At 50.6% G+C, this 25,834-nt stretch overlaps 1 protein-coding gene across 1 annotated transcript in view; it reads right to left on the reverse strand.

Annotated features, from left to right (window-relative positions):
- Positions 1-25,834, reverse strand: part of SLC2A9 (solute carrier family 2 member 9) — a 208,545-nt gene that overhangs the window by 104,567 nt on the left and 78,144 nt on the right. The window contains exon 6 of the mRNA XM_068975521.1: positions 22,817-22,949. Within this exon, the coding sequence (XP_068831622.1) occupies positions 22,817-22,949 (133 nt within the window). The remainder of the gene's footprint in view (positions 1-22,816; positions 22,950-25,834) is intronic.

A 25,834-nucleotide genomic window follows, 5' to 3' on the forward strand; every position in this document is an offset into this window, starting at 1 on the left:
CCACCTCTGTCTCCAGGTCACTATGACAACCACCTGGGGCAGCATAGGCAGGGCACCAGCCTGGAGCCTGGCTCAGCCTGGAGCTCAGTGCCATCAGTGACCCCTTTCGGGGACAAGTAACCTGCTGGGAAGCTAGAGTGCATGAGTGAAACCAGCATCATGCAAGACTTAGTAAGGGCAAAGGGGGATGTGTCTGTCCAGTATTGCCAGGAATCTGGGAGGGAGGGCTTGGAAGGGATGGAGGTCATAGACTGGGGCCATGCAGTCGCAAACCTAGGTTTTAAGCACATAGCCCTGGATGAAGCGTTCTGGCTGGGTGACCACGGAAGAGTCAGCCTCTCTGGACCCCATCCTCACCTCTAATTCAGGGATAATGCTTGTGCCAGCCTCTTGGGGTATAAGGACTGGGTAGCGGGCCTTCACCTGGAGGGGTGCTTGGTCCTGAAAAGTGCTTATTTGGTGCTCTAGACCAGTTGGGGAGCATGTTGTGGTGGGACCTCTGGGCTCACCCAGAAGCTTGCCCTGGCTTCAGGCACGGGCCTTCCTGGTGCCAGCTCTCTCAGTTAGTGAGGGTACAGGAAAGGGCTCTGCTGGCATCTGATTCTCCCTGAGTGGTCACAGCTGCCTGGGACTTGGGGTTGAGAGAGATTCTGAGGTTGTCCTCTCTGCCCAGTGGGGAAGAATGGGTGATGGACCAGGCAGAATCCAACAGAGCAGGCTGGTGGCTCATGTGCCACGTGTTAGCTGGACCCACGTGGACAACATGTGCCAGGAGTGTCCGAGGGATGGGTCTGGGAGGCCATTCATGGCCGGAGCCTGGATTTGGAAGTGGGTGATGGGGGAAAAGGGTGATGAGCTGGAGGCTGTGTGGTCCCGTGAGCTCCTATCCTCACCATCTAAGAGAGCTGAGCCCACATCCTGCCCACCCACACTTCACACCACAGCATAGAAAAATCCAGAAAAACAGGTGTTCTTGGCCAGGGCCGACTCACAGCCCTGAAGTTTCCCAGCCCAGTGATGCCCTCTCTGGAAGTGGAGCCTGAGCCTGGCAAACTCAGAGAAAGAACTGAAGGCTGAGGGCAGCCTGGGTCAGGCCCTGAAATACCCACAAAATGCTGCGCCCTGAGTAAAAATGGGCAAAGGTGTCTAGTGGAGAGGAGGTGACGGCCATGGAGACAGGCTGAGCTGGGCGCCACCCCAGATCCGCCGCCTGTCGGCCATGGAGGCCTGCAGGCCTCTGCAGCCTCACACATCTCTTTCCCTGGATTCCAGAATGGTGGAATGGCATGGCAATCTGGTATGGTGACGCCCGCAAGGTCACAACACTTGTGACCGGTTGTGGAACAGTGGATGATGGTGTTTCAGAGCCCTGACTCTGGGGCCACTCTGGGTGAGTCCCCATTCTGGCTTCACCACTTTTCACCTACTCAGATGCCAGGCTAGTTATTTAATACTTCTGTGCCTTAGTTTTCTCATCTGTAAAATGCACAGAACAGCCCTGGGCTGCCAGCAGCATTAAACACCAGCGCTCATGTATTCCTTCAAGCAGGGCTGGCTCTTAATGACCAGGGGGCACTGTAAGGCAGCTAACTATGACAGAAGGCGCTTGCTACAGCCTCCTGGGGCTTCCTTCTTTTATCTTCCTTTTATCTTAACCTGACAATGAGTACAAAGCACTATAACCTACAGTGGGTTGAATTCTGGCCCCATACACTTATGTTCAAGTCCTAACCTACAGCTGGCTTATTTGGAAAAGGGATCTTTGCAGATGCAACTGTGACATCAGTTAAGCTGAGGTCATCCTGGAGGAGGGTGGGCTCTGAATCCCATATGACTCTCGTCTTTGTAAGAGGAAAAGAATCACAGACAGACAGACACAGGGGAGATGGCCATGGCGGATGGGGTTGGCGTGATGCCGCTGTGAGCCAAGGAATGCAAGGGATTGCTGGTGACACCAGGTGCTGGCAGGGAAAGCAGGTCCTGTTGACACCTTGATTTTGAACCTCGGGCCTCCAGGACCGTGAGAAAATAAATTTCTGCTGCTTTAAAGCCTGCCAATTTGTGGTACTTTGTTCTAGCAGCAACCACCCGTGATCACCTTTGTTAGCATTTATCACATCATGCTAGAGCAAAGCACAGAACAATCTGGAGAACATGTTCTCATGACCCGGAGGGGCCCTGGGACAAGGCAGGCCAAGGGGTTTTCTGGGGAGCCCAGGGGGACGGCCTCTGCAGTCGCAGGTAGGCAGCAGCGCTGAACTCAGCACAGCGCGGGCCTCGGCACTTCCCAAAGGGGAGGTTTCATCCGTACGTGGCTTTCCCCACTGTATTAGTATTTAAGAGGAGGAAATCACTGGGTTTTTAATTTAGGTTTGGTTCCTTTTTATTACTTACAGCAGTAGGACCCACAGCAGGGGTAGTAAAAAACACTGGAACTCATGTTGTCGCTTTATAACATCTCAACATGGACCAACCCTGGAGTTTTCACACGGCCCGAGTGAAGGGGCGTGGGGGCTCCACCAACCACTGGAGCTGTCAGCCCTTCGTCCTTCTTTGTTTCTGGTGCAGAGTGATATATTAAAGTTACGTGTGTAATTTACTGGTTAGTGGATCTGAGAAGGGTAGTTTTCAGTTTTAACAGATCAACCAAGACAAGGAGCTAGGCTACCCACTCCAGTATTCTTGGGCTTCCCGTGTGGCTCAGCTGGTAAAGAATCCGCCGGCAATGTGGGAGACCTGGGTTTGATCCCTGGGTTGGGAAGATCTTCTGGAGAAGGGAAAGGCTACCCACTCCAGTATTCTGGCCTGGAGAGTTCCATGGACTGTATAGCGCATGGGGTCGCCAAGAGCTGGACACGACTGAGCAACTTTCACTTTCAACCATGACAAATGTACCGGCAGCTGATAAAGAATCCTCCAAAGAAATGACAGATTAAAGATACAATGAACAGGGGCAGCACAAAGACAGAACAGCAGGCCTGCCACCTCGCTCCAGGCACAAGCCTGCTGTCAGCTCCCGTGGCTGTGACAGGAGGCGGCCTAGTAGAAAGCCTTAAAAGACAGAAGCTATCTATCTTTTCAAGGTAAGGTGACATTTTAACATGAGAGTGAGAGTCGCAACTTTTTGATGGAAGTTATTCTATGAAAAAAGATGTTTGGAAATGCTCCTATCACCTTGCGGCTTGGAAACCAAACTGATGGACACAGGTCACCTATTCAAATGCTCAAATCTGCTCAGTACAAAAAAATTTTGCAAACATTTAAAAAAATATATTTCTGTTTGAAAATATTCCAGAAGAAGAGTTTCCGTGAGTTTTCCTAAATCTTGGTTGTTAAAATATGAAAAGGCAACATCTTCCGGTGATTCCGTGAGGACAGCCAATAGACAGCTGGGAAGATGGAAATGTACCAGCTGCACTCTCAGAGCCTGTGAGTAACCACATCCTTCCCTCTGGTCTTTAGGTGCAGGCCTGCAGTCAGCCTCTGGAGCAGGGATCCCACTCACAGGGGCAGGCGTCCGTGCCAGGGCACAGATCGTGCAGTGTGCTGACAGGGGTGTCCTGCTGCTGGCTCACGGCCACCGCTGCTGCCTCTGTCATCACCGGAGCCCCACCAGCTCCAGGGCAGGCCCTGATACTGGTGTGAAGCTTACGACACATCATGCCAGAGACTGGGTCTCATTCAGGGCCTGGTATGCAGCAAGTGCTCAAACCGTGCTGGAAAAATGTAACTGGACCCTACTCACATTTGCTGATGAGTTGGGCTTCCCTGGCGGCTCAGCTGGTAAAGAATCCCCTGCAATGTGGGAGACCTGGCTTTGATCCCTGGGTTGGGAAGATCCCCTGGAGAAGGGAAAGGCTACCCACTCCAGTATTCTGGCCTGGAGAATTCCATGGACTACAGTCCATGGGGTCGCAAAGAGTCAGACACAACTGAGAGACTTTCACTTTCACTTTAGTCCAGAGGGGAGGGGGCTCTGAGGGAGAAGCCTGTGTGTGGCTGGGGTTGGTCTTATTCTCTTTGGCCCTGAGTCAGACCAGGACCAAGGGCAGAGCTGTGATGAACGGGATGTCAGCTCACCACAAGAAAGAACTGTTGGATTGATGTGTTCCAGGGTGGGCTGGGTGGTCTCTCGAGCAGTGAGTTCCCCATCCCTGGAGGTGTGCAAGGAGAGGCCTGATGACTACCCATTGGAGATGTTGTGGGAGGACCCCAGGCCTTAAACAGGAAGATGGGAAGGGGGACAAAGTCTCTAAAGGCAAGCACAGAAACTCAGAAATGTGCAGGTTCCATGAGAGCGGGGAGGTTCATCTCGGTGGTGGCGGGCTGGGGGAGGGATTGACACATGCAGTTGTAACTAGCTGTCTGTGGAGAGAGGAGAGGGCTTTAGAAACGACTAAACTGTGAGCCATTTCCAAAAGTCATTCGCTATGGAAGACAACCCTCCCAGAGGAGTCCATCTTCCTGAATCCCCAAGCCACTTAAACAGCTCACCTGTCTACCCCAGAGCTTCCCCTCTGGCTCAGCCTCCCACCCACCCTTGCTTCCCAGGATTCACATCTCTTTCATATGCCCTCTGTGTTCTAATCGCTAACTCCAAAGACCTTGAAAAAGGAGTGAGAATTTTCATTTCCCACCTGGAAAGAAACCCCTCTGGGAGGCATGATCAACTCTCGGGCTGGGAATGGGAGGCATTTTGCAACTAATTCTTGTACCAGTTAAAGACTGGCCTTTACTCGGGGGGACTCAGAACACCGGGCGAGGAGGCGAACATTTATTGTGCACCTACTGTGTGCCAGGGGGCTTCCCTGGTGGCTCAGTGGTAAAGAATCCAGCTGCAGTGCAGGAGATGTAGGAGACATGGGTTCAATCCCTGGGTGGGGGAGATGCCCTGGAGGAGGGCATGGCAGCCCACTCCAGTATTCTTGCCTGGGAAATCCCATGGACAGAGGAGCCTGGTGGGCTGCCATCCGTGGGGTCACAAAGAGTCCGACATGACTGAAGCGACTCAAGCACAGCACAGCGTGCCAGACTCTGGGCTGGGCGTCTTACAGACTTGGCTGCAATTCCTAGTGTGGTTTAGCCCCCTGAACTTCAGGGACATTAGAAGACCTCCCAGAGATCCCAGGGAGAAAGGAGAGAGTGTTTCAGCCTGGATCCGTCTGATCATTCTTTCCATACACTTCAAAGGATGATGAAAAGACAGCGGAGAGGAGAAGTTATCAGAACCAGATTCAGTTCACTTCAATTAACCTGCGGCTTCTGAGAGCTTTGACGTGCCGCAGGTGCCAAGGTCTACTATGTTAAGGAAAGAACAAGGCAGGGTCTCTGCCTGAAGGCGTTCTCTCGAGTGGGAGCCAGAGGCAACTCACTACCACTCCAGTGGGCAGAGATGGAGGTGGGGCCGGCAGAAGCTGCACAACCTCCCTGAAAGATCAGTGCTCTGACCGCCGTTAACAGATGGGGAAACTGAGACTCAGCAGGACCACGGGATGTACCCACATCACACAGGAGAGCTGGCGTTTCCACTCCCATGCTGCCCCTGCCCACGGGGTGATGCAGGCTGGGCTCAAAGGATGATGCTGACGGGAGGAGGTCACAGACAGTGCAGGCCTCCTGGTGTCGCCCGAGCTTGTTCAAACTGAGTAACTGAGACTTCGTGCATGTTGATGGCAGCTTCTCATTCTCTATCCCCCCACTCCAGTCCCTGGCACTCACTATTCCACAGCTGGATTGGATGAAATTGACTATTTAATTAAATTAATTAATTAATTAATTAATTTTAGGGGTAGCAACCCACAAGAGGATGTACACTTATTTTTTTGAATCTTTATGCAATTTGTTAAAATATTGCTTCTGCCCTGTGTTTTGGGTTTTCTAGCTGCAAGGCTTGTTGGATCTTAGCTCCCTGATCAGGGATGGAATCCACACCCCCTGTATTGGAAGGTGAAGTCTTAACCACTGGACCACCAAGGAAGTCCCTGAACTTGACTATTTTAGAAATCTCATGTAAGTGAGAACATGCAGTACTTGTCCTTCTGTGACTGACATCTCACTTAGCATAATGTCCTCGAGGTCCATCCATGTTGTCACATGTTACAGGATTTCCTCCTTTTGCAAGGCTAAATAATATCCCATGGCATGTATATCACATTTTCTCGATCCATTCATTCAGAGTTGAACATTAGGTTGTTTCCATACCTTGGCTATTGAAAACAGTGCTGCAGTGCTAGTAGGAACAGGAATGCTAACAGCTCTTTGAGATCTTTGTTTTGATTCTTACGGACCAACGGAATAGAACAGAGAACCTAGAAATAAACCCATGCATATAGGATCAACTGGGCTTCCTTGGTGGCCCAGATGGTAAAGAATCCGCCTGCAATGCTGGAGACCCAGGTTCAATCCCTGGGTCAGGAAGATCCCCTGCAGAACAGAATGGCAACCCGCTCCAGTATTCTTGCCTGGGCAATGCTATGAACAGAGGATCCTAGTGGGCTACAGTCCACAAGGTTGCAAAGAGGCAGACACGATAACCAGGAAATGGCAATGCAGGTGTATGAACCCCAGCAGTCTGGCTCAGAAAAACTAAGCTCCTGACCTCTGTGGCATGCTACCTCTCTGCAGGTCTGCAAAATCTACAGAGGTTCTTCATACTCCGTCCAGGGCCCTGAGTTCCAGCTGTAACACACATAGACACAAGTGTACACACACACACACGTGCTTGCTTGCTTTCTAAGCTGCCTCAATTTTCTCCTTGACTTCTATAAAGTAAAAGACGGAGTTGCTAATACTTAATCAAGAGAGAAAAACGAAGCCTCGAGTGGGTGGTATGGTGAGGCCACTTGACCTTCAACCTCTGGCTTCTTCATCTCTACGACAAGGACCTGCGGCGCCCTCACAGCGTTGCGGTACTTATTGTCTCACATGCGAATACAAGGGCTTGTAAATGTCAGTGCCACTCTTGCTCCAATAAACCACTGACATGGGAGCAAAGAGCTAGGGGCAGGATGATGATGGTCGTCTAGCAGGTTAGAAGCATGGGGGCACCGTCAAATTTTGGACTGGTCCTTCCCTGATCTTGGCCTGCGGCTCCTCTCTTCTCTTGCTCCTTTGGAGATGGGGAGGGGGCAATGAGAGCCCCATGGACACAGGCCAGGAGAAAGGGCCTGGTTCCAGCTCAGACACTGACTTGCCCAGGGCCTCCGGCCAGGCATTCACTCCTCTGCTGTCTGCAAAAAGCAGGCACTGTGTTCGTGCCAAGTCGCTTCAGTTGTGTTTGACTCTTTGTGACCTCATGGACTGTAGCCTACCAGGCTCCTCTGTCCATGGGATTCTCCAGGCAAGAATCCTGGTGTGGGTTGCCATGCCCTCCTCCAGGGGATCTTCCCCATTCAGGGACTGAACCCACGTCTCTTAAGTCACATGCATTGGCAAGCAGTTTTTTTTTTTTTTTCCACCACCAGTGAGCCTGAATTGGCACTGGCTTATTTCTCATCCCTGAGACTGGAGGAGGGTCTAGGCCGAGCTCAGCTAACTTTCCCCCAGATGCATTCTGTTTGAGCCAAATTCTGTCCTGCTTTTCAGTCACCTGTGTAGATCCCAGATTCTGTGGTTTTATAGACCGAGACAAACTTGGGTGTAAGAACTGGCCCCATCACTTACTGAGTGACTTTTGGTAGGTTGTACCAACCTCCCCAAGTCTCTGTTTTCTTACCTGTAAAATGGGAGTGAGAACTCAGATCTCGTATGTGGGGAGGGGTGAAATGGGCGAGCCACGGGGACAGGACAGGTGCCGCAGGCCCTTAGCACGTGCCAGCCCCCTCCTCCTTTCTCTCAGGTCATTGCACAGAGTTAGGACCTCCTCTACCTGTGCACCTGTGCTTCAGGCAGGCCATGTTTATTTCCTCATGGCAGTGTATTAAAAAGCAGAGACATTGCTTTGCCAACAAAGGTCTGCACAGTCAAAGCTATGGTTTTCCCAATAGTCATGTACGGATGTGAGAGTTGGACCAAAAAGAAAACTGAGTGGTGAAGAATTGATGCTTTTGAACTGTGGTGTTGGAGAAGACTCTTGAGAGTCCCTTGGATTGCAAGGAGATCCAACCAGTCCATCCTAAAGGAAATCAGTCTTGAATATTCATTGGAAAGACTAATGCTGAAGCTGAAACTCCAATACTTTTGCCACCTGATGTGAATAGCCGACTCATTGGAAAAGACCCTGATGCTGGGAAAGATTGAAGGCAGGAGGAGAAGGGGACAACAGAGGATGAGATGGCTGGATGGCATCACTCACTCAGTGGACATGAGTTTGAGCAAACTCCAGGAGATAGTGAACGACAGAAAAACTGATGTGCTGCAGTCTGTGGGGTCATAAAGAATCGGAAACAACTTAGTGACTGAACAACAACGTTCAGTGCACATTTATTGAATGTCCTCTAGACACCCAAAGCTGGCCTTCTGTGAGTCCTCATCTCAGTTACAAGTCCTTGGAATTTGACTTCAGGGAAGAGCGGCTTTCAGACTGTACATCAGTCTCCATGTCTCAGCATGACCGCTTTGAGCTGGGGCCTTTCCTGAACACTTCGTCAACATTCGACGTCTGGTTCCGTCCATCTCAGTACATGTTCAGACATCCCTGCCTCCAGAGTCTTCCTGCCACTGTGAGAAGCTGCAAGCAGTCTCCAAATTACATGACTTTGTATAAACACACATGCTTCGCTTTGACCTGGAAAATCTACCCTGAGGCAGACTTCTTAGGTACAGAAGAAGAAACTATCAAGGCAAAAACATCAGAAGGGCCAAAGAGACTCTCTGAAACATCTCCCTGGTGAAAACGGCCGGTCTGCATCCTACAGCACCCTCATCCCTGTCTCCCCCTCTTAACCTCCTTCTCCTTCACGTTCCCAGGACAGGTCAACCTCCCTCCAACTGCCACAAGCAACTGCCAGTGTGAAAGAAGTCCAGAGCTCCGGAGACCAGGACACATGCTGCGCTGTGAAGTGTGCTCTGAACTCTGCTTTCATTCATCCTTTTAACAACTGTTTAGTGAGCATCTACTACACGCCAGGTGCTGCTCTGGGTGCTGGGGTTTCTGCAACGAAAACAGGGAAAGTCCCTGCCCTCAGGGAGCTTTCATTTGAGTGGAGGAAACAGATACTAAATCAATTAACCAAGAACGAGGCAAATTCTGGTCATTGATAACATTCCGGAAAAAGAAGAAAATCAAGTCAGGATGAGTGACGGTGTGGAGGAGAGGCTGCTGTTGGAGCTACTGAACTGGGAAGATGCTTTAGAAGAGCTGCCAGTGCAGCAGAGAACCTGCTGAAGGGAGGGAGGCAGGGCTGGGCAGACATTTAGGGAAAGAGGCTTCCAGGTGGCGGAGCAGGGGCAAAGGCCCTGCCTGGGGTGACATGTACCAGGAATATCCCACCTTTACTAGCTGAGTTAGATCCTGCCCACTGGGACTCAGTCCCAAATCACCCTCTTAGAATCACTCCTGTGTTCCTGGGCTACGATCGTGCACTCCACATTCCCAGGACTCCACGCTAGCCCACTCGTCAGGGTCCACCCACGAGACGCGCTGATGCAGAAGAGAAGGTAGGAAGAGGGAAGATGCTCTTCTGCACCAGGCTGAACCTCTGGCACCATGAGTGGTGGCGGCTCCCACTCTGCCTCAGAGACAGACGCTCTGGTGTCCCCAGCGGCAATGACATCGGCCACATTTGTGCCAGCAGCCCTGCTCTGCAGCCACAGGTGTGCTACCTGCGGTATCAATAAGGAGTGAGGGCTCTGGGGTCCGAGCCTGAGTGAGGACTCTGAGGGACCCATCCTGTTGCCCCACCCAGCACCTGGGCAGCCACGCCCTACATCACGCCGCTCCGTCTAAAATGTTGTTCCTGTTACTCCTGGGTTCCGAGTGCGACAGCTCAGGGACCGTGATGTCATCTCCCTGCATCTCTCTGAGTCTCAGTCGTCCCATCTGCATAATAAGGAGTAGAAACTGCAGGTCTTCCCAGGTGGCACAGTGGTAAAGAATCTACCTGACAACGCAGGAGACACAGGTTTGATCCCTGGGTCAGGAAGATACCCTGGAGGAGCGAATGGCAAGCCACTCCAGTATTCTTGCCTGGGAAATGCCATAGACAGAGGAGGCTATTGGGCTATATAGTTCATGGGATTGCAAAGAGTCAGACAGGACTGAGCACATGCAGGGAAACACTGTAGGCTTTTTTTTTTTGGTGAGAGTTAAGACAATGGATTCAGTAAACACACCTCTGTTAATTTCCTGTGGCTGCCGTAACAAGTTACCACAAACCGTGGCTTACAACAATGCAAAAGCATCATTTTACAGTTCTGGAGGTCAGAATCTGAAAGTGGCTTCCGTGGACCACAAGCAATGTGTCATTAGGGCTGAGTTCCTTCTGAGGCTCTAGGGAAATGTCCGTGCTTTGACTTTTCCAGCTTCTATAGTCTGCCTGCTTTTCTTGTCTCATGGCCCCTTCCTTCATCTTCAAGGTCAGCAACCTTGGGCCCAAACCTTCTCATGCAGCTATCTGGTTTTCTCTCTTCTGTCTTCCCTTTCCGCTTAGAACAATCCTTGTGATTCCACTGAGTCCTGGTGGATAACCTCAAGTAATCTCTCCATCTCAGAGTCAGTCAAGTAGCCACCTTCACTCCACCGGCCTTCTTCATTCCCTTGTCACGTAGCCTAACCTGTTCACATGTTCTGGGAAGTAATACGTGAACACCTTTTGGAGGCAGAGGACCATTACTCAGCTTCCCACACTAGCACACATTTTATTTCGTGCCATCGCACAGTCCCTTGGGTGGGGAGCAGGACACTCCAGAAGTGACTCTTATGACCTCCCCGTAGTGTGAGCCCGTGGGTGGTAGCAGACCTCGAGGTCCTGTTTTCCAGGAGCCCAGGGCCCAGATGAGCTCCTGCCCCAATGTGCCAGAGCCTGACCACAGAGCCTGCAGCTGGACCAGCCTAGAGGAAGCATCTTGTCCATCCTGATTACACAGGGGGAGAAACCATAGCTCACGGACGCAGCACAGCAGGAACAGGGTGCCTGATACCAGCCAGGGTGTGACTCTGGATCCTGGGGTCTCTCTCGGTGCCTGCTGTCTATAATAGCTTAACAGGACTGATGCCCATGAGCTGATTAGTCAGGATGCTCAGAGGATGCACACGCTGTTCCCAGAGTCACGGGGCCAATCATCCCCAGTTGTATCTAGCCCAAACACCCCCCAGGCAAAGCTGACGTATCCCTGGGGCCCAGGTTTGGGACTGAAAAGTCTCCATTCCACTGCTTCTGACGTGGAGCTCTGTGGCTCATAAAATATTGAAAAGAGCATCGTTGCTTTCCATTAAACACCCAGTGTAGGAAGAATGAGTTCTGGAATACTTAGAGGGCTGTTTTGGGCAGTGCTCTGTACATGCCAAGCACATTCATGAATTCTGGCAGGTTCTTCATCTTTGAGTGTTGAGAAGGGGTCCTCTGTTGGACCACCGCCGCCCACATATCTGCCCCTGCCCAGGAAATGGGGCACTTCTCCTAGATCCCTGAGCTGGAGGGGAAAGATGCCAGGTGAAAGGGGACTGGCAAGAGTCTCCCTCTAGGAGTCAGGAGCCTGGCTTTTGAGCCCCTGCTCCAGGAGCAGGCAGGTGTGGGGAGGATGGCGCGTCCCAACCCCTTGGGTTGGGCTGCTTGGCTGTGGGAAGGAGAGGCCGAGCTGCCTTCTCCTCGCCTGGAGGACTCACTATTGTTAGTCACCATTTTCCCTGGTAGCTCAGCTGGTAAAGAATCTGCCTGCAATGCAGGAGACCTGCGCCCCATCCCTGGGTTGGGAATATCCCCTGGAGAAGGGAACGGCTACCCACTCCCGTATTCTGGCCTGGAGAATTCCATGGACTGTATAGTCCATGGGGTCGCAAAGAGTCAGACACTTCACTTCACTTCTCTTTACTATTGTTAACAACTTTCACAAGTGAATGGTCTTCCACACCTTGGACCACACTTTCAGAGCCTTGATATGTTTTCTTATCTTTTTAAATAAGTGAAATGGGCTGAACACAGGGGATAGTGAAGGAGGCACAGCCCTGAAGGAGACGCAGGCGGTCCCCGTCCTGTGTGCGCAGGGAGGGGGGCGGGAGGGAGACTCACTTAGCAGCAGGTAACCCTACAGTGTCATCAGTCCCAGGGTGAGATGGCCGTGGGTGTGAAGGACACGGTGGGGCTGCGATGGTCAGTGCTGTGTGTCACCTTGGCGGAGCCACAGAAAGCAGGTATTTGGTCAAACACCCGTCTAGATGTCATGGTGAAGGCAATTCTTAGCTGAGTGTACCATTCACATCAGTTAGACCTGGAGGAAGCAGATGATTCTCTGGAATCTGGGTGTGTGCGTCCATGTGTGCCAAACTGCTTCAGTCGCGTCTGACTCTTTGCAACCTTATGGACTGTAGCCCACCAGGCTCCTCGGTCCTAGGGATTCTCAAGGCAAGAATACTGGAATGGGTTGCCATGCCCTCCTCCAGGGGATCTTCCCGACCCTGGGATTGAACCCTCGTCTCTTACATCTCCTGCACGGGCAGGTGTGTTCTTTACCACTAGCGCCACCTGGGAATCTGGCTGGCCCCACCCAATCAGTTGAAGGCCTTAAGAGCCAATGACTGAGGCCCCGATGAGAAAGGAGCTTTGCCTGCGGCAGCCTCCAGAGTCGAGCTACATCAGTTCTTCCCTCGTCTCCAGCCTACTTGGCAGATGGACTTGCTGGGCCCCACAAACACGTGCACCAGCTGCTTAAACTGAATCTCTCTCTCTGCCTCTACACACACACACACACAAGCACACACGCATACACATATTGGTTCTGTTTCTCTGGAGAGCCCTGACCAGCCTGGGGACCCCAGGAAGACGTCACTCCATCTCCCTCCTCTGCTGAGGATGTCTTTCTAGAGCCATGTGGCCTCCCTCATTGTAGCAGAAGGAGGATATACCCACAGAGCCCCGGTTACAGGGCAGGACCTGACCAAGGGCGACAGACCCTGTGCTCCACAAGCCCTCAACCCGGATGTCAGGCCAAGCTTTGGGTGCTGCTCAGAGCATCTGGAACATGGCTGGGAAACTGAGGCAGCCTTGTTCCCGGGACACAGGGCTCCTCTGGGGCTGATGTTGGCGGGAGGAGGTGTCAGAGCCTTGCTGAGTCTTCTCTGTTCTGCACAGCACCCAGGACTCTCCTGCCCAAGCCCCGTCCCCGGTTTCTCCGCTGCAGGCTGGGCTGGTCCCACATTTGTAGTCTCTCTACCTCCCCATTCCCTGCACAGGCACCCAAACCAATGAAGGCCCGCTCGCTGGTCCACCTGGTGTCAGCTTCTCAGATGACCCTGACCGACAGTTGGTGGTACAGACATTGAATTCCAAGCCCCTGTGGAGATGCACAGAGCCTGCCAGCACGAGTAGGAATAAGCTGGGCAAGAAGAAAGGATAAGTATCTTCAACAAGACAGGGTTCTCCCAGGCCTCTCAACAGCTCTTAGAGACAGAAGCTCCTCCCAGGGCCCAGGACCTCTCTGTGTGACCTCAAAGTCTCAGTCCAGATGCTTGTGGTCTCTATGGGCAGTTATTTCTTCCCCCTCCTGGACAAGGACCTACTTGATAAACATTGAGTGTTTGTTGATTGACTGATTTTGGCCACATGATTATGGTGACTGCAGCTGATGTTGCTTCAGCCTTTTTGCAGGCTGCAAAGTGTTCTCACATCCATGATCTTATTTCATCATCCTTCCGGTTCCTGGAGGTAGGCATTTGTGCTATTCCCATTTCACAGATGAGAAAATTGAGCCTCATCCAAGATGATGGGCAACTGCCTGAGCTCATAGGGCTACCACATGGGGAAGCAGAGCCTGGAACCCGTCCCCTACCCGAGTCCATACACCATGGCTTCCACAGAGCCCGGGAGTCTCAAAGAGGCACATTGATATTACTGGTATAAAGAAGGAAAGAAAAGCATGTTTTAACTTAGCGGCTGACACCAGAATGTCTCTCAAGGAAAGAACTGTCTTGGCTGAGAAAAATATTTTGATAAGTGCCTGGAGGAAAAGGGGTTTGCTGAACGTTTGCATGGCAGATGCTTTAGCTCCAGAAAGAAGAAAGGCTGCTCCACATGCTAGAAGGAGAGGAAATTGGAGCTTGGGGGTCCTCTGAGCAGGCAGAGGGGATGAGCGGAGGTGAGAGGGGAGAGCAGAGGCTGGTGGCAGGCAGGGTCAGGCACCCTGGGTATCGATCCCTTCTGGAAACCCTCCGGTGATCAGGGGGCGTGACTGCTGCTATGATGTTTGGGGAAAAGCAAAGTGGTTGCTGAAGTTCAAGTTGGGGCTGTTATGCTCAGAGGGTAACAAGGGTTACAAGCGTAACAAGACAGCAAGCAAGCATCCTGGTGCCCAAGATGGCTCAACTTCCAGAAGCACTCTGGACTTCAGAGACATTTGAAGGGGGCTTTGAATGTTCCCATGCAGTACAATGGGGGCACAGACAATTCCTCCCAGTGCTGAGGGGCATGGGGACCCCCAGGAGACCCAGGGGCTACCCCTGGATGGCACCAACCACAGGCACGATGTTGAAAGCATCCTCTGCTTGCTGGAACCTTCCATAAACTGCCAAATGTAAAGTGAGTATAAAATAGCAACTGTTGGTGAGGCTGTGGAGAAAAGGGAGCCCTCATAAACTGTTGATGGGAATGTAAATCAGTGCAATCACTGAGGAAAAGAATATGGAGATTTCTCAAAAAACTAAAAGTATAACTACCAAGTGACCCAACAATCCCACCCCTGGGTATACATCCAAAAAACAGAAAACATGAATTTGTAAAGGTACATGCACGCCAGGGTTCCCAGCAGACTTATTTACAACAGCCAACGTGTGGAAACGACCCGTATGTCCATCAACAGATGAACGGATGAAGAAGATGTGGCACGTATATACGCAGTGGAATACTACTCAGCCACAAAAGGAATGAGATGTTGCCATTTGCAGGAACATGGATGGACCGGGAGGACATCATGCTTAGTGAGATAAGTCAGAGAGAGACAAGTACCATCTGACACCATCTGTGCATGTGTGCGTGCTCAGTCACTTAGTTGTGCCTGACTCTTTGAGACCCCATAGACTGTAACCTGCCAGGCTCCTCTGTCCATGGGATTTTCCAGGCAAGAATACTGGATTGGGTGGCCATTTCCTCCTCCAGGGGATCTTCCTGACCCAGGGATCAAACCTGCATCTCAATCAGGGGTACACAGACCTCTCCTCCCCTGAAGGGCCCTCCCAGAGGTGGTGGGATAGAGGTGTGAGCTATCAGGTGTAGGGCTCTAGGGGTGTACTGCACAACACAGGGCACAGAGCCACTTTTGTAATAACTTTTAATGGAGTGTAACCTTTTTAAAATGGACAAAAGATGTACAAACTAATCTATGCAAAAAAATGGAAAACAAAGGTAAAGTGGGTGTTGCGTCTGACTCCCAGTCTCTCGCTGTTTGGAATGAAAATGTGCCTTGTGCTCTGGGAAACCGGGGCTTTTACGAGGTGTTTTCTGAGCTGTTTTGCTGCCTGCTATGGACCCTTGGTGGAGAAGGCAATGGCAACCCACTCCAGTACTCCTGCCTGGAAAATCCCGTGGATGGAGGAGCCTGGTAGGCTGCAGTTCGTGGGGTAGCAAAGAGCTGGACATGACTGAGCGACTTCACTTTCACTTTTCATTTTCATGCATTGGAGAAGGAAATGGCCACCCACTCCAGTGTTCTTGCCTGGAGAATCCCAGGGACAGAGGAGCCTGGTGGGCTGCCGTCTATGGGGTCACACAGAGTCAGACACGACTGAAGCGACTTAGCAGCAGAAGCAGCAGCATGGACCCTTGGGTGTTCTGAAGGGAGGTGTCAGGCTGCCTGGGCTGCAAATCCTTTGCTCTGTAGCCCATCCTGCCAGCAGGCTCTCCAGCCAGGGGACGGGGAGCCCTGGAGGACTGATCTTCCAGGGGCGAGGGGGGGAGAGGATTGAGGTCACTCATCATGGCCACACCACGAAGATGAAGTAGAGTGACAACAGGGGAGGGTCTCCCAAGAGCAGGTGACTGTGCTGCATGGGGCAGAGGGAAGGCGTCCCCTCTTCCTGCCACATCCCTCTGCCAGGTCTGGGAGGTGGCACCACTTCAGTTGACAAGTGTGAGCCCAGGGCACTCACCTGCCCCTCCGGAGACCTCTCCAGTGTCTCTAGATGGGCATAGTGTGGCCAGGAGCTGCTAGGCAAGAATAGGGTCTGGGAGGGGCTGACTACCCCAGGGTTTCCTTGGGTACCTTGGTACCTTGGATGGCCATCTCTGGACATGGCTTGAGTTTTGGTGGAAGCATTTGTGGGGCTGGAGGCTGCAGGAGGACCAGCTCATGTCATGCATCCTCCCTTATCAAGAGCGCAAAGAGCACAGAGCACAGCTCTCTCACAAATCTCCATCCAGGTCTACCTTCTCCCCTTCCTGCCCTTGTTGTCGTTTAGTCACTGAGTCGTGTCTGACTCTTTGTGACCCCATGGACTGCAGCATGCCAGGCTTCCCTGTCCTTTACTATCTTCTAGAGTTTGCTCGAACTCATGTCCAACGAGTCAGTGATGCCATCCGACCATCTCATCCTCCGTCGTCCCCTTCTCCTCCTGTCCTCAACCTTTCCCAGCATCAGGGTCTTTTCCAATGAGTTGACTCTTCACATCAGGTGGCCAAAGTATTGGAGCTTCAGCTTCAGCACCAGTCCTTCCAATGGCTATTTAGGACTGATTTCCTTTGGAATTGACTGGCTTGATCTCCTTGCAACCCAAGGGACTCTCAAGAGTCTCCTCTGGCACCACAATTTGAAAGCATCAATTCTTCAGTGCTCAGCATTCCTTACGGCTTCCTGCCCTACTTATCTCTATTATGTCCACACTTGTGATCACATGGGCTTATTTTATGTTCTATTTTTTCCCCACGAAGCATTATGTACTAAGTATGCTTTCATAATGCTACAATCATCTTATAATTGTTTGTTACGTAAGTGAATCAAGTTGGCTGGAGGACAGGACTTTTCGTTTTCAATTCCGATGAGCAATGACTGATTTAACTGTTCTCTGATGCAATAGACATATGTCTGGAGTTCAACGTGGGTCAAATATAGAAAATCACAATATGGCAGTGGACATTTCTCGAGGCTTTAAACCTAGCAACTAATGAATCAATCATTTGCTAATACATTTGCCTCTATATATATGCTGTGTTCATAAATTCACGTAAACATCCACTCAAGGCATCACCTTGCCCTAGTGTGAATTCAGGGCTGGAGTGGGACTGCAGGCCAGGGGCTAAACGTCTGAGTGCTGATTTCCTCCCCGACGTCTCTGAGTTTCTGGAGACTTGTAACGGTGGAAACAATGAAAACAAAGCACCTTGTGCGGAAAGGGCGCTTGATAAACTATAGCAAAAACGGTGCATGGGAAACAAACAGCTTTAAAAGTTTCATGCCCCTGAAGACCTTTCACTCAGTTATTTGTTATAAATAAAAATAAAAGAAACCATCAGAATGTCCAACCATTTTGAGAATTCAAGTAAAAAAAGGTTTGTCTTCAGAATGAAGGTAAAGTCCTAGTTCGACTGGAACTGATTTTCTTTACTTAATGTGATGTCTGAGTTTCCTGTGCTGCTCTAATAAATCACCACCTTCCCTGTGGCTCAGTGGTAAAGAATCCACCTGCCAATGCAGGAGATATGAGTTCGATCCCTGAGTCGGGAAGATCCCCTGGAGAAGGAAATGGCAATCCACTCCAGTATTCTTGCCTGGGAAATCCCATGGACAGAGAGGCCTGGAGGGCTACAGTCCATGGCTTCTCAAAGAATTGATTACGACTGAGTGAGCACACATGCACAGGCTTACAACAGTACAAACAGTTCTGAGGTCAGAGGCCCAAAAAGGGACTCACTGGGCTAAAACCAAAGTGTCGTGAGGGCTCTGCTCCTCCTGGAGGCTCTAGAGGGTGGTCTGTTCCCTGGCCTTTTCCAGCTTTAGAGGTGGCCTGCATTTCCTTGGCTCCTGGCCCCTTCCTCCACCTTCAAAGCCGGCAGCAGTGTATCTTCAACCACAGCTCCTTCTCTGACCCTGACCCTCTTCTTCCCTCTTTGACTTATAAGGAGCTTGTGATTCCACTGGATTCATCCAAATGATCCGAAATAATTGTCCCTAGAGGGGTCTGATGGGCTACAGCCCGTGGGGGTCACAAAGAGTCAGACACAACTGAGCGGCTGAGCATGCACGCACAAGACCCTTACACTGATCACGTCTGCCAAGTCCCTCAGGCCGTGCAAGGGGACATTCACAGGTTCTGAAAACTAGGGTGTGGGCATACTTGGAGGCCATTTTTCTTCTGACCACACATGACATTAATAATAAGAAAACAGTCAAGAGGAAACATGCTTAAGGCACAAACCCGGGGCTGGTACCACCAATAAACATGATGGAAATGTCACGGGAAAGGACAGAACAGCTCAGGTATAAATGACAATTGATTCGTTAGAGAGTTGGGGGTGATTCTCCCCCCAACATTAAACAAATTCTCCATTCCCAGAGCGAAAGATCTCACATCACTTTAACCATAGAATCCCTTTCTTCAAAAGCAAGGTCATGCAGCAATCCACGTGGCAAAAGCAGACAATTTCCTTTTTAAGTGCGCAATCCACAGCTTGCCAAGCCCTCTTCCCCAAAACACCACTGTACTTGATCTTGTCTGTCTCATCCAGAGGCTGGACAGTTGTGATGTTTCCCTTCTTACAAATTAGGAAGCCAAGGCCTAGAGGAGGTTGGTGGGCAGTAGAGTAGGGTGCCGGTTGAGCTGGACCTTCTGGCTGCTTCCAGTGGATCTTCCCACTCCTGCCTAGTGCTCAGACACCTCCAGAAATGAGAACTCCCTGCCTGCATGAACAGCCTGTTCCATACTTGCATCTCCTCTTAAGGCAGCCTGGGACCTGGAACCCTTTGCTGCAATGCTTGCACCTGGACAAATTTCTCCTCGAGCAACAAAGTACAAAGAAACTATGAAAGTGAAAGTGAAGCCGCTCAGTCGTGTCCGACTCTTTGCGACCCCATGGGCTGTAGCCTACCAGGCTCCTCTGTCCATGGGGTTTTCCAGGCAATAGTCCTGGAGTGGATTGCCATTTCCTTCTCCAGGGGATCTTCCCAACCCAGGGATCGAACCCGGGTCTCCCGCATTGTAGACAGACGCTTTACCATCTGAGCCACCAGGGAAGTCCACGTGAGGGACTAAAAATAACCGCTTGCATGCGCAGTTGGGGCAAATTATGGCCATGCATGCATGCCCCGTCGCTTCAGTCATGCCAGACTCTTTGTGACCCCACGGACAGTAGCCTCTATCCATGCGATTCTCCAGGCAAGAATACTGGAGTGGGTTTCTATGTCCTCCTCTAGGGCATCTTCCAGACCCAGGTATCAAATCCATGTCCCTCACGTCTCCGGCATGCAGGCAGATTCTTTACTGCTGAGCCACCAGGGAAGCCCAGATTATAGACAACAAAATACAAAAGGACCAAAAAAAAAAAAAAAACCCCAAATGCCACTTCTGAAGAGCTGGAGCAAAAACAGGAAGTCGGAAGCAAAAGCAGGGTGCCAGGCACGCCCCCTGCACCCAACGCCACAAACGGTGGGCAGAACACCTAAGCCACCCCTCTGGCCCAGCCCCTGGACACACCCCTGCCCACAGACCAGGCGAGGTGCATTTTCCGTTGTGCCAAACGAGGTGCTCAGAGCTAAGAGTGCTTTGTTTATGCACATAGGATCCAGAGCAAGACTGTCAGAGTTCAAACCCCACGGCTGCCATTTGCTAGCTCTGTGTCTTTATCTAAGCTCTCCCATGCAAATAATAATCTGATCTACTTTCTGTGGTAAGGAGGGATTAACAATCTAATACACCTGAAGTACTGAGAATGAACTAGTTCTCAATGTGGATGAGCCGTTAACTAGGAGTGTGTGCATGGCCCATACCTAGGTGTCCCTGTCACCTCCTGGGGAGCGGGAAGGCCATCTTTTGTCCCCCTCTCCCTTTCTCCTGGCAGAGCATCCAGCACAGTAAATAGCTGTTTGCTGAATGCCTGGAGTGAAATGAGCACTTTCATTGATATTAGTACAGATGTAGATTTCAATATTCTGTTTCAACCCAAGGCCAACATTTTTGTCCTTTTTATAAAGCACACATGTAATATTTATCTTTTTTTTTTTTTTACCCCTGGCCTTCTCTCTCACTCCCTGCTGTGCTATGAAATAAATCTTTTAAACCTTTTTCACTGTCGGGCATTCTCATGCACTGCCCATTCCAACTGTACTTAATTGGAGCATTTCCCAAGAGTTCCTCCCCAGTGGAGCCAGATGGGTGGATGGATGTCCTTGCATGCCAGGAGATAAAACTGGAGGAAAGGCTGCCTTCTAACAGCTGGGAAAGATTGAGGGCAAAAGGAGATGGGGGTGCAGGGAATGAGAGGATTAGATAGCATCACCGACTCAATGGACATGAATTTGAGCAAACTTTGGGAGATAGCAGAAGGCAGAGGAGCCTGGTGTGCTGCCGTCCATGGGGTAGCAGAGGATCGGACGCGACTTAGAGACTGAACAGTAACTACCTATAACCCAGTTGCTTTTGGGAATCAGATCCCATTGGCTCTTTCTCAACTGCCTTCTTTTTACTCCAGAGTCTGCACCGTCTGACCATCAGCCTTCTTTCCCAAAGCCTGACTTCTGGATAGTTTGCCTCCCCACGGACCCCACAGGAAGACCCTAGACCACTACCCATCCGAGTCCCTTTGTGTGTGTGAGAGGAGGGAGGACAGTCACCTTCAGGTTTCAACCCTTCTTTTATCACTAGCTGACTGTGAGATGGGGGTGGAGCATTAACCAGGGTCCTCTGTGGGCTTCTAGGGGAGAGGGGTCAAATCCCATCCCCAACACCAAGCTCCACAAATTTTGTGTATGTGGGCGCTCTACAGAAGAAAGATCTGTTCTCTCCATCAGCTTTTAAAGGCCTCTAGAAACCAGAAATCATATAACCACAGCCTTGGAGAAGTTGCTTCACCCCTGTAAGCCTCTGTTTCTTCATCTAAAAAGCGAAGGTAATAATAACGTTCTCTGATCTCATGAAAATGTTGTAAATGAGAAAATAGATCCAAACCAAAAACTGCTGGGCAAACATAGGGGGTGATTAATATTTCATCACAACACTTGTCAACTCAGAAGATATTTAGGTTATTTGGACTTTAAATTTTGGATTTATTTTGTGCAAATTAAACTAAGAACTACATATAATTCTTAGTTTTTTTCTTGGATGTGGACATTAGGGAAATTTAGATTAGAGGACATGGTATGGATAATAAGAAAATGGACAGAGAGCGCAGCAATGATGACAGCAGGTAATACTGTGGACCGAATATAGATATAGACATAGATACAAATATCTACTTTAATCCCTACAAGAAGCCCATAGGGGAAGTGTACATCATTTCTTTTTACAGATGTGAATTCTGAGAATCAGGACAGTGAAAATAACAGGTCGAGGTCAGACTACAGAGCTGGGATGTGAAGGCAGGACTAGTTACTCCCAGCCCTTGTGCTGAACCATGTCTTGTTTAATAAAACTGAAAGAGTGGGGATCCTGTCGTTCACTTTACATTGTCTGTCTCCAGGCCAAATCATTTTGCCTTTTCTGGGCTCTGTAGAAATGCCTTTGATTCTTCAAGCTGTGCTTTGAATCTGGTTCAGCACCTCACCATTCAAAGCGTTAAGAAAAGCTACAGAAGACAACTGGCAAGCCCTGTGAGGGCCTCATGCTTCCCTCCTGTAAAATGGGTATATTTCTGCTCCCTCAAAGGGCTGAAAGGAATGTTCCATTGGGTCTTGGTGCAGAGGCCCCATGCTGGGGTGACACGAGGGCTTACTCTGTGCTTGATGGGAAAGCTGATCAGTGAGGAAGAGAATAACAGAGGGAGGGCTGGGGTGGACTGAACCACCAAGAAACCTGTGTTTGCAGCATCTCTGGGGTTGGGAGCCCCCGAGCGGTGGCCATGGGGAGACACTGCACAAGGGGTGAGCAGACCTGAGTCTTAGGCTGCTCTGTCGTGGCTTTTGCAGGGTCTCTCTATTGAAAACTGAAAAACTGTCACCAGCCATCTGGTTCTACAAGGATTAAGTCAGTAGCCACTGCAGTCGCTGACGTTCAATACACCCTGAAAGGAGTTCAGGGCAGAAACCATGACTAAGGTGCTCTCTGCAAAACTGGCAGAACAGGTCTTCAGATAGTTAGATATTTTCAGAATATTTTATGAGCCCAAAGTCTCGCATATTCTCACATCTAGAAAGGCTCTAAAACCATTAATGGTGACATCTGCTCCTTGTGACTTAGCAGCAAACCTTTGCCAACATGCGTGCTTGACCGCATGCATCCCGCTTCACCAAAATCACATATATACTGACACTCCTCATATCTTTTTGGAGCAGTTTCTCAGAGGCAGCTGAGAGGCTGTCTCCCGACTGCAGTCCTCATTTTGCCACAAATAAAACTTAACTCACAACACTCATGGCGTGCTGTTTTTTTCAGTCCACACAGGGATCTGTGTCCCCACTCAGGGCCACCCACAGCAGACGGATGGGAAGAAGACATGGGACGGGCTGCGCTAGAGCATGCGTGCCCTGTAGCCCTGACCCCTGTGAAGAGATGGGGGCCGCGTGGACCAGGCAAAGGGCGCCCTACCTTTCTCAGCTCCCTCCTGGTCATGCTTCTCAAAGAGCAGGTAGTGTGGGCTCTGGGGCAGAAAGGGCAGGCTCACCAGCTGGACCAAGGCGGGGATGACAATCACTCCAAACAGATATGGCCAGGTGCTCTCCTGAAGGGAGAAAAGGGGGTTGGGGAATGATGAGGTCATTGTTTGGTGGGAGCTGGACTCCTGGGCCAGGCAGCTTCTGCTTTCTGCACAGGGTCCTCCTTACCCAGGATAAACCCCAGGAACGAAGACTAGGGAGGGACTGGACACTGGACTTGTTACGGAACCGTTGACTGAGACCGCCCACCTTGGCCACGCTGCACACACGCGTTGTTTCACAACAGGAGGTCCCAAAACTAAATGGGAATATTCAGGAGGGGCCTAAAGAAGGGAAGAAATGCCAGTCCATGATAAGTCCTGCCAACCTCCCAGAAGTCCTCACTCTGGAATCATCTTGTCTAAGAGATACTCGCACCACCAGGAAGGACCCTGAGTCACATCAAATGTGGGCAAGAGCAAGATGATTGGCCAGAGACAGCCCCAGAAAGCTGATCCCACCCCTCAAAGCATGAGACTGTGGTTTAGTTATGGAGACCGATGACCGAAACCACCTTCCCCAGCCAGGCCTGATAGCAACCACTTGCACGAGTTATCTTACAACAAGCGATTGTGGTAAGGAACACAGAGCTAACAAACTACCACCAACCAGAATAATTCAGGAAAGGTCAAAGGAAGAGGAGACCCCAATCCATATATCCTGTCAACTTCCCAGAATCCTCCTCGCTGGAATCCATCTTGGCTGAACGATGCCCGCACCTCCAGGAAGGACCTGAGTCAGATTGGCCAGAGGCATCCTGAAAATTAATCCCATCACCATAAAACCCGAGACCGTGAGCCACGTGGTGGAGCAGTTCTCCTGGGTTCCCTTAATCCTGCTGCTCTCCGCCCAGGCGCCCCTTCCCAATAAAGTCTTTTGCTTTGACAGCACGTGTGTCTCCTTGGACAATTCACTCTGTGTTAGACAAGAGCCCACTCTGGGGCCCTGGAAAGGCTCCCCCTTCCTGCAATACGGTGACCCTGAGAAGGAAGAGTTTGGGGAAGCCAAGAACTGGCTGACTCAGAGGCCCTGGAGGCAGCAAGGCCAGCCTAAGGGGCTCTGGTCTTTCCAGGTTGTGCAGCTGAGATCATTCTCATGGCCCTTCGAACCGCCTTTTCTTCACCCAGGGAATGGGGACAGCTGCGGCCACCTCTCAGGCAGTCGTGAGAGTGGGCTCAAATAAAGCTTTGCCTGTGGGCTCTGTGCTTTGCCAGCACCCAGTAGGTGTGCAGAAGAAGCGACTGCTCTGCTGGTGGTACCAGCCAGACACCTCCGAGGACTGCGACCTCTGACTCACCTTGCCCCCGTCACTGAAGGTCAGCTGGAGCTTTCCCGAGTCCCCACAGAAGAGAGGGTGGTGGGGCCTCCAGACACAAGCCACCCCTGAACCTACAGCATATACCATTCAAGAGGCTCTTGGAGGGCTTCCCAGGTGGCGCTAGTGATAAAGAACCCGCCTGTCAACGTAGGAGATGCAGGTTCAATCCCTGGGTCGGGAAGATCCCCTGGAGGAGGGTATGGCAAGCCACTCCAGTATTCTTGCTTGGAGAATCCCATGGACAGAGGAGCCTGATGGGCTATAGTCCATGGGGTCACACAGAGTCGGACAGGACTGAAGCGACTTAGCACACAGGAGCAGCCATTCACCTATTCAGTTCAGTTCAGTCGCTCAGTCGTGTCCGACTCTTTGCGACCCCATGAATCACAGCATGCCAGGCCTCCCTGTCCATCACTATCTCCCAGAGTCCACTCAGACTCATGTCCATTGAGTCAGTGATGCCATCCAGCCATCTCATCCTCGGTCGTCCCCTTCTCCTCCTGCCCCCAATCCCTCCCAGCTTCGAAGTCTTTTCCAATGAGTCAACTCTTCACATGAGGTGGCCAAAGTACTGGAGTTTCAGCTTTAGCATCATTCCTTCCAAAGAAATCCCAGGGCTGATCTTCAGAATGGACTGGTTGGATCTCCTTGCAGTCCAAGGGACTCTCAAGAGTCTTCTCCAACACCACACTTCAAAAGCATCAATTCTTCAGCACTCAGCCTTCTTCACAGTCCAACTCTCACATCCATACATGACCACAGGAAAAACCATAGCCTTGACTAGATGGACCTTAGTCGGCAAAGTAATGTCTCTGCTTTTGAATATGCTATCTAGGTTGGGCATAACTTTTCTTCCAAGGAGTAAGCGTCTTTTAATTTCATGGCTGCAGTCACCATCTGCAGTGATTTTGGAGCCCCAAAAAATAAAGTCTGATACTGTTTCCACTGTTTCCCCATCTATTTGCCATGAAGTGATGGGACCGGATGCCATGATCTTCGTTTTCTGAATGTTGAGCTTTAAGCCAACTTTTTCACTCTCCACTTTCACTTTCATCAAGAGGCTTTTGAGTTCCTCTTCACTTTCTGCCATAAGGGTGGTGTCATCTGCATATCTGAGGATATTGATATTTCTCCTGGCAATCTTGACTCCAGCTTGCACAATAAACTGTGGGAAATTCTGAAAGAGATGGGAATACCAGACCACCTGACCTGCCTCTTGAGAAATCTGTATGCAGGTCAGGAAGCAGAGTTATAACTGGACATGGAACAACAGACTGGTTTCAAATAGGAAAAGGAGTACGTCAAGGCTATATTCACCTATTATACAGCTTAAAGGCAGCACAGAGTTTTATTACTATGCTGATTAAGGCAGCATTCTCCCTGATTTTTTTTTTTTTAACCCAGGTTTACAAATGAACTCTCACTACATCTCTGAAAGAAAAGGTCAGAAGGAGGAGTTATGAGGGGGACAAAGAGAGGAAAACAAAGTTCTCAATGTGGAATTCTTGAGCGTTTTCTTTCCTAAGAAAGTACAAGGAGACAGTCAAGGAGAAAAGGAGATGTGTCCAGACCTGGAAAGGCTTCCCACCTGGC

The sequence above is a fragment of the Capricornis sumatraensis genome, chromosome 7 (genome assembly GCF_032405125.1).
Source record: "Capricornis sumatraensis isolate serow.1 chromosome 7, serow.2, whole genome shotgun sequence".
Classification (NCBI taxonomy): domain Eukaryota; kingdom Metazoa; phylum Chordata; class Mammalia; order Artiodactyla; family Bovidae; genus Capricornis; species Capricornis sumatraensis.